The sequence below is a fragment of the Eutrigla gurnardus genome (assembly GCF_963514095.1).
Source record: "Eutrigla gurnardus genome assembly, chromosome: 8".
In the NCBI taxonomy this organism is placed as follows: domain Eukaryota; kingdom Metazoa; phylum Chordata; class Actinopteri; order Perciformes; family Triglidae; genus Eutrigla; species Eutrigla gurnardus.
In genome coordinates this window covers 27,730,471-27,739,365 of record NC_139922.1, presented here as the reverse complement: position 1 = coordinate 27,739,365, position 8,895 = coordinate 27,730,471, and the positions used below count along the sequence as shown (strand labels likewise).

General features: G+C 43.4%; 2 protein-coding genes across 3 annotated transcripts in view; one reads left to right on the top strand and one right to left on the bottom strand.

Annotated features, from left to right (window-relative positions):
• The window catches only part of LOC311017875 (voltage-dependent L-type calcium channel subunit beta-4-like), a 16,116-nt gene extending 14,206 nt beyond the window's left edge, over positions 1-1,910 (bottom strand). For both annotated transcript variants that reach the window (XM_084016513.1, XM_084016514.1), the window contains exons 1-2: positions 1,723-1,910; positions 940-1,032 (exon numbers count right to left, since the gene is read on the bottom strand). In XM_084016513.1, the coding sequence (XP_083872639.1) occupies positions 940-1,032; positions 1,723-1,803 (174 nt within the window). In that variant the 5' untranslated portion in view covers positions 1,804-1,910. The remainder of the gene's footprint in view (positions 1-939; positions 1,033-1,722) is intronic.
• A 5,650-nt stretch (positions 1,911-7,560) lies between these two features.
• The window catches only part of LOC311016716 (adenylate cyclase type 6-like), a 31,429-nt gene continuing 30,094 nt past the window's right edge, over positions 7,561-8,895 (top strand). The window contains exon 1 of the mRNA XM_084014614.1: positions 7,561-7,773. The gene's annotated coding sequence lies outside the window, so the exon portion shown is untranslated. The remainder of the gene's footprint in view (positions 7,774-8,895) is intronic.

The following is an 8,895-nucleotide window of genomic DNA, read 5'->3' as shown; positions in this document are numbered from 1 at the left end:
TTTTCTGTCATCTAATTGATTAATCAGACACTTCATGCTGTCAGTCTGTCGTGCGTCTACGATTTATTGTTTTAATGAACTAAACATTTTAATATTGCCAACATGAAGAACAGTCAAGTTTGATTCTACTCTAATTGTTTCAACTCTAAATGAATTCCTCAGGACTAATTGGATGCTTGAGATGCTGCAAATGCCGACAGAACTACAGAGTCTTGTACTTTCTGTCGTGAGTACATCACGCTCCTTTTGAGGAGAGATGTTTGAATCCCTCCCAAATCCCTACTTTCCCTCTTTGACGTCTCAAGGTTCATGAACTTCGGGGATCTATCAGCAGGTTTCCTAGTAAAACCTCACAACCAGCTTTTGTCCACCTGCTGGACTCTCTGTGAAACTACAAAGCAGAGAAATCAAATCAACGACATCTTCAGGAAGAAACACACGGAGGTACAATAAAACTCTTGATGAGACTATCATTGGCGAGGCACAGAAATCAGAGTCTCCGTTTAAATAACGTTCAGTCTTCCACGCGTACTTGACCTGAAAACGTTAATTAAAAAACTGGACTGAGTTGGGATTTTCATTTTCCAAAGCACTTTGCTGCTCTCTACTGGGCAGAAACCCCAACTGGCAGCTGTGAGGATGAACATGCAGAGCAGACACATTCATACAATACAACGCAAAGCTTCAAATGTCTTTTTGTAACTTATGGTGAAGACAAAAGAGGAGCCGTGACGCCCCGCCAACCTAAAGAGCAACAAAACCTGTTCTTTGAAACTCCACCCAGGTCGATCCAGACTTAAGAGCACAACATGGCCTACATATTCCCACAGAGGCTGCAGCTCTTTGCCTCACACTGACAATCGGCGTGATAATCGGCCCGCGACCGTGATGATGTAGCCCACAATGCATGCAGAAATCTGATTTTTTTTTCTCCTCTACCTGCCGCTTGATGAAGCTGGACGTTGTGTCAGAAGACGTGCTGCCATCTGAGCGTTTGAAGCGGCTCTTGCGTTTAGGCAACTTCCTCGGCAGCTGTGATGAAAGAGAGACACGGGAGTGAGGGGAATGAAAGAAGATAGACTTTTCCTTGTGATTTTGACCAAATAAAAGCCTGGGGGGGGGGGGGGGGGGGGGGGGGGGACTGGTGCAAAGGAGCTGCTGCAAAACCACAGCGGTGTCAGCTGTAGTTTAGTATCACACAAACACATCAGGACTAAATTAATCCAGCTAAACATACTGGTGTGATGCAGGAGACAGATCCCCCCCCCCCCCCCTCCACACACACACCACAGCAGGCCTCTTGTAACACAGTCCATTAATAACAAAGCATGGATGTTGCAGTGAGCATGCTGACAGGCCCTGTGGATTCAGGCTACAGGTGCTGCCTGAACCTTTTTACACAAGAATAAAATAAAAATGATCAGCACATTTGCATTGAGATTAATAATAAAGATCCGTATGAGAGAGAAGGGGCCTGATCAGACCAAAATGCATCAACGTGTAAAGGCATTTATTTATGAGAGGCACCGATCAAACATCAATCTGCAGTTCCACTGAAGGCGGAGGTGAAAAAATCAAATAAATAAATAAAAAGTAGCTCGCTGCCAAATCGCGACGCCTCAATTGCAACAACAAGTAGCAAAAAATAAATAAATAAGCTAAGCATTTTTTCTTCTACTTGTGGATAAAGGACACAAATAATCGTCCGCGGGGTGTATTTACCTGAAAATAGTGCGACTGAGAGCCTGTTTCCACAGCAGACAGAGGGTCTACGGGCGATTTGGACATTTTGACTTGCACCATCTATTGAGAGCGCAGGGAGGCGGGATGCACACAGACATGGGTTACTGGAGGAACCGAGGGACGCCGAATACATCTAAAAAACGGAAAATATGGAGGCGATTAATATCCCGAGTATCCTGATGATGGGAAAAAGCTAACAAAAAATGTGTAATAAGCGACTAAGGGTTAAAGATGTAAAGCGAGCAAATGCCGGAGCTATAATAACCCGTTGGGATCGGAGCGTCATCACTCGAGCAGCCGTTACAGGTCCGTACTAAGTGCGCGTCTCCGCCGGGGGTGTCGAGGTCGCTCGGCGCGCACGCAAATCAATCCAGACGCAGATGCGGGTGTACGGTTTTAATCCTCCAGTGTTTTTTGAGGAGGGTTGTTGGTTTATGTAAACAGCGGGTTCCCTCCGCACCTGTAAATACGTGTTTGTTAAACGAGGAGGCGGACTGTGAAACCGCAGTCAAAGAATGTGTGGGAGCTTCAAAGAGCGGATCTTTGGACTCAGGATACAGGGGAGGTTTTTTTTCCTTCTTTTTTTATATTTAAGATTTTATTTGTGTGGAAGAAAATGGAAACTTGGTCAAAATAATCAAAAATAATGACATATTTTATCTAAATAAAGACGTAGTATCTGAAAATATTGACTTAATATTTCCAAATAGTGAAGTAATTGATTTAAAATCTCAAAATACTGAGAAACTTTCTGCAAACATTGATTATCTCAAAATATTAAGAAACTTTCTGAAAATATTGACTTAGTATCTCACAATAGTGAGAGATTTTCTCCAAATTTTGATTTAGAATCTCAAAATACTAAGAAACTTTCTGCAAATATTGATTAAGTATCTCAAAATAATGAGAAACTTTGTCCAAATATTGATTAAGTATCTCAAAATATTGACTTAGTATCTCACAATAGTGAGAGATTTTCTCCAAATTTTGATTTAGAATATCAAAATACTAAGAACATTTCTGCAAATATTGATTAAGTATCTCAAAATAATGAGAAACTTTCTCCAAGTATCTCAAACTAGTGAGAAACTCTCAAACTGACATAGTATCTCAAAAATACTGACTTAGTATCTAAAAAATATTGACTTCATATCTGAAAATAGTGAGAAACATTCTCAAAATAATGACTTAATATCTCAAAAAAATGATTTATTATATCATTCAAACTATATTTATATATTGCTGTGTAAAAAAATAATATGTTCTATCTTCAAAGTAAGTAGTGCAGTAAAAAGTAAAACATAGAAGGGAAATACTCAGGTAGAACACCTTATAAATGTGGTCCAATCAGGCAGCGGTGAAATTAGCTTCAACTTAGTCGGAACGTTAGCGGCTAGCTAGGTAGCTAGCTGAAGAAAATCTTAATATTTTTGTTCAATCCCCACTATTTCTCAGGTGTTATTTCTTGGAGACCAAACCTTTAAAGTGACCGTCGGGCGGCTGCATCCATCGGGGGACCGGAAACGCGTGGACATTTCGCTCCATGTCTGTTCCACGTAAGTACCGATGTGCTCACACGTTAGCATAACAAAGCTAATGCTACATGCTACCGCGTCCGTGTTTGTTAGCTCGTTTTTTGGAACTCCGGCGACCCCTAGTGACCAAAGGTGAATTAAATTCAGCGTTCCTGTTTCAGCAGTGATACTGTAAACAGCGAGGCTGCGTCTAAAGTGAGAAAACATCTGCTAATGGTCTTATTGTCTTGTCTGCTAGCTAGCAATAGCAACAGTGGTGGGTCAGGGGAAATGGCTTCAGTTGGTAAACTACATGTCCCATACCATGTCTCCTTTACATTAATGTTGTTGTTGCTCGGTGTTGTAGTTTTTACTATGCTAGCTGTCTTTTCCTGCATCCAGGCTTAATGCTAACTGTTATGCTAGGCTACACACACACACACACACACACACACACACACACACACACACACACACACACACCACAACATCGAAAATATCTCTACAATATTTATTTCTATTTAGTTAGAATCTATTTTTGTTATTTTATTTATAGAAATACTCAGTTTCATGTAAAAGTCATGCATTAAAAACTTTATTTACTCACTTGCTAGCTTTACAAAATTAGCATAAAAATATAAAGAACCAAAACTTAAAGTACTATACTACTATATATATGGGGCTAATTTTTAATTTTACTAGTTTCCGTCAACCTTATCTTGACCTGTAATATTAATTGATTTGCCTAGTATGATGTATTATTAATTTGAGTATTAATAATAAGTAGCTTTTAACTAGTTGTCAAATACATGAAGTGTTGAAGGAACTAATTACCTCTGAAATGTAGTATAAAATAGAAATACTCAAGTAACCACCTCAGAATTGGACTACTTCAGTGCGTGTGCTTAATCACTTTCCAACATATTGTGTGTTTCCTCTGCTGGCAGATTTATGAGTATAGTTTATCTCACTGTGACTCTGTGAAGTTTTAAGTTTTAAAAAAGTAAGACGTGTCCCAGTATCACCCTGTAGAACTGCGCTAGAAGACAATAAAAGAGGTCATCTACCACAATGTGAATCAGCAGAGATCCGAGTTTACCCCAGATGACATGGCAGAGGACTGTTTGTTTGTACCTCAATTACTCAACAAATTGGAGATGTGGGAGGTGATTCAGAGGTGTGGAACTGGCTTGCCTTTGTGCCGTCTTCCTGAACCCCACCTGTGGCTCCAACATCTGGCCAGACCCCTGAATGGTCCGGCCTCCAGACACCTGAATGGTCCGGACCTCCGGACCCCTGGATGGTCCGGCTTCCAGACCCCTGAATGGTCCGGCCTCCAGACCCCTGAATGGTCCGGCCTCCGGACCCCTGGATGGTCCGGCCTCCAGACCCCTGGATGGTCCGGCCTCCAGACCCCTGAATGGTCCGGCCTCCGGACCCCTGGATGGTCCGGCCTCCAGACCCCTGGATGGTCCAGCCTCCGGACCCCTGAATTGTCCAGCCTCCAGACACCAGCCTCCAAATCCCTGAATGGTCAGGCCTCCAAATCCCTGAATGGTCCAGCCTCCAGACCCCTGAATGGTCCGGACCCCTGGATTGTCCGGCCTCCAGACCACTGAATGGTGAATGGTCCAGCCTCCAGACCCCTGAATGGTCCGGCCTCCAGATCCCTGAATGGTCTGGCCTCCAGATCCCTGAATGGTCTGGCCTCCAGCTCCCTGAATGGTCTGACCTCCAGACTCCTGAATGGTCCGGCCTCCAGATCCCTGAATGGTCCGGCCTCCAGACCCCTGAATGGTCCAGCCTCCAGACCCCTGAATGGTCTAGCCTCCAGATCCCTGAATGGTCCGGCCTCCAGATCCCTGAATGGTCCGGCCTCCAGACCCCTGAATGGTCCAGCCTCCAGACCCCTGAATGGTCCAGCCTCCAGACCCCTGAATGGTCTAGCCTCCAGATCCCTGAATGGTCTGACCTCCAGACTCCTGAATGGTCCGGCCTCCAGACCCCTGAATGGTCTAGCCTCCAGATCCCTGAATGGTCCAGCCTCCAGACCCCTGAATGGTCTAGCCTCCAGATCCCTGAATGGTCTGGCCTCCAGCTTCCTGAATGGTCTGACCTCCAGACTCCAGAAAGGCCCCTTGTACTTTACTTAAGCTTATCCAATGTATGTTTCTTCATACTTTTATATTTTTGAGGGGAATATTGAACTTTTTACTCTGCTGCATATAGTTAACTGCTATTACTAATTTCTTCTTATTAAACATGATGCATTGTTAGAAATAGACAGATATAGGGACTTTATTAATCCCAAACTGGGAATAATTTACAGGGCCCACATACTCACACAGTTGTTTTCAGTTATAGTAGGGGTGTGTGCAAAGTTATGCTGGGATTTACATGAGGATTTTGTGTAGTTATAAATTGGCCTGCACCAAAACTAAAAGCTGGACCCCTGAAGTCCCTAAAAAAACATTCTATCTGGTTGTACATGATGGTAACGATGAGTATAAAAATCATTATCTAGGCTGTTTTGTATAGCGAGTACTTTTACTTTTAATACTTTTAAGTAAATATGGCTTATTTAAAGTAAGTGTGAATGAGGATGAAATCTTATTTTTCCCTCCTCCACATAGTTTTTTTTTTTTTTTTTTTCCTGCTGGGCTGCTCATGCTGGAGAGCCCAGCTGGTGGTGTTTGACCGGGCGGACTCGTTACAGACGCGGCTTCGCCTCTAGGGGGCGTGCCGAGTTACTAAAAGTGAAGAGAGTGGTGTGAGCAACGGCGCGCCTCTGCCGAGGAGAGCTGCGTCAAGCGTCAAACCAGCCAAAGTTAAACAGCGTGTCACCGGAACTAAGTGGGGATTCGATTTCAAAATAAAAGCCGAAAATCTAAGGTGTTGAGGACGATGAGAGACAAAACTGGATCGATTCAACCGTTTGATTACATGCTGTCTATTTTTTTAATCGGAATCAGGATTATGGCCAAACGTGTGCACGTTCAAGGACATTGACACTCAGTGCACTTAGACACACAATTCCAAGAACAATTTACAAGAACTTATGGATGCAGAAACTGTCCTCTTTCTGCTACACTATGTTGTTATTTTATTATGTTGGTCCATCTGTACATGCCACGCATGTTGCTCCTCTTTTCGTCCTGGGAGAGAGATCACTCCCCGGTTGCTCTTCCATAGGTTTCTTCCATATTTTCCACCATATAAACAAAAGCAACAATGAGCAGCATACAATGTTTTATCTGTGAATAAGTGATATTATGTAAGGGATGCTTTAAATAATTGCATGTCACGATTATCCTGGCCAAAATAATTGCGATTCACAATATTATCGCGATAATCATCAGAATGTAAATGGCACTTTAAAATACTGGAATCACTTAACATTTTTTTAAATATTTTTTTAAAAAATAATCTTAAATAAGACGATCATCAATCACGAGATAACCCTGCATAGATAGATAGATAGATAGATAGATAGATAGATAGATAGATAGATAGATAGATAGATAGATACTTTATTGATCCAGAGAGGAATTCAAGATAAAGGATAAATACATTTTAAAATGTATTTATGTGTCCCATTTTAAATTATTTTTTAATCTGGTTCTATTTTTCACTTCTCTACCATGATAGTGAGCCAGACAGGTCATAGGTGTTATGGAAATATGTATGAGTCGAAGCAAGGAGACCTCTGAATGTCTTCTGCAGAAATATTAATTGATGCCCGATGTACAAATCAAGGTTTGAGCAGTACAACAGTGCAGTGCCAACCCCAATTCTGCCTGCTGTCCCTCCTGGGAACTCATAAAAGCCTAAGTTATGTTGAGGAAGCTGCCACGGCATCGGTATTATGTCTGGGTTAAAGGTAAGAACTCTGTGTTCGGCCCTGAGAGACTAGTGTCTAGTGTCCTAGTGTCTTGTTTGTGAGCTTGCCTCGGCTAGAGAAGCACTTAAAAACTCGGACTGAATGTGAACCTATTCATAAAATGACATGTAAGAATCAGTTATAGAGAAAATTCCCTCACAGTAGGTATTACAGACAAAAACATTTATCCTAAAATAAATACTTTCTGAAAGCAAATTTTCTGAAACAGTCAATTTACTGCTATGAATTTTTTTTTTTTTTTTTTGTGCTAAGCTAACCCACTGCTGGTGGTAGCTTTGATGATGGATTTTCCCGCCAGCTCTGCGTTGAGGGTTTTTAATTTGAAAAGACACCAACCGGAAGTGTGGTGTTTGTGTTCCCTCTGCCTTGACAGTGGCGCTTGGAGCCGAAAGAGAGGGTCAGGGGGAGGAGAGGAAAGGGAGTGGAGCGAGAGAAGACGACAGGAGGGAGATCCACCACAGAGGGTGACCAATTTAAAACCGGACCATCCTCGGGACAACCGGGCTACAGATGACCCCCTCCCCCCCCGGGCCGCTCCGACCCACAACCGAACGCCGAGTCGGATTGTCCGCTGCGCTCTCCTGTCGGGGGGACTAGGAACGGAGGATGATCACGGTGAGTCCGTCTCCTTTTCTGACTACAACTGCTGCTGCTGCTGCTGCTGCTGCTGCTGCTGCACACCGCAGGCCGACATATATATATAACACATATGTCCTCCTGTCACACGGACGCGTCCGACGCTGTTGCACGGAGCCGCCTCTCCGGCAATACACCAGTCTGTCGGAGTGAATGACATAGCTGGCAACAGTTGCTGTAAGGCCTTCACGCTGGTGGAGGAGGAGGAGGTGGTGGTGGTGGTGGAGACACGGTCAGTACATGTTTTCCACTGGCGGCCAATAACAACATATCTGTGTGTGGAAACAAGGATGAGCTGCAGCATTATGTTTCCTATCACAGCTGTTTGTTTGTTTTTAGAGAGGCTGCATTCAGAGGCTCACACATCACATCATTTTTCATAACATAACTTTGAACTTAAACACCACGTATTCCCTCATCACTGCTATATGCACACTTTAATTCAAAGGGGTTTCATCTTAAAACGTGTCATCCGTCTAACTGGCTTGATGCTGAGGAATGTTGCAAGCAGCGAGAACATGCATGTGTTTATTTGTGTTTGTCAATACACTTTTACCCATGAGCTTTTTTTTTTTTTTTTGCTATTCTGCTGCAACACCGAAATGAGGCTTTTGCACACACACTCACAAAAATATATATATAAAAAAAAAAGCCAACAAAGAAGGCCCTGCGTGTGTCTTTTAACTTGGACTACCGGACTCAACGGATTCGTGGTCCCCGTTACGGTTGTCACATAGGCCACGGTGTTATGTAACAAGGAGCCTACGCTGTTTGAATGCGGGCCCTCACACACACACACACACACATATACACACACATGCACGCGGCCTGCCTTGTGTGTGTATGTGCATGTACAACACCGGATTGCAAAACATGTCATCTGCACATGAAAACAAGACAATTTAACGCGTTGCATGCATTTGATTCCTCGTATCGGGGTCTATTTTCACATCTGGATGACAGCTGAGCCTCCGCGGATAGATAAGAGAGAGAGGGGGGTAAGATGCACGCAACGCGGAGGGGGGAATCGAGCCCGCGATGAATGACTTCATGCTCGCTATTTGTGACTGTAGCGACTGACTGTGTAGCGGCTGTCCGGTT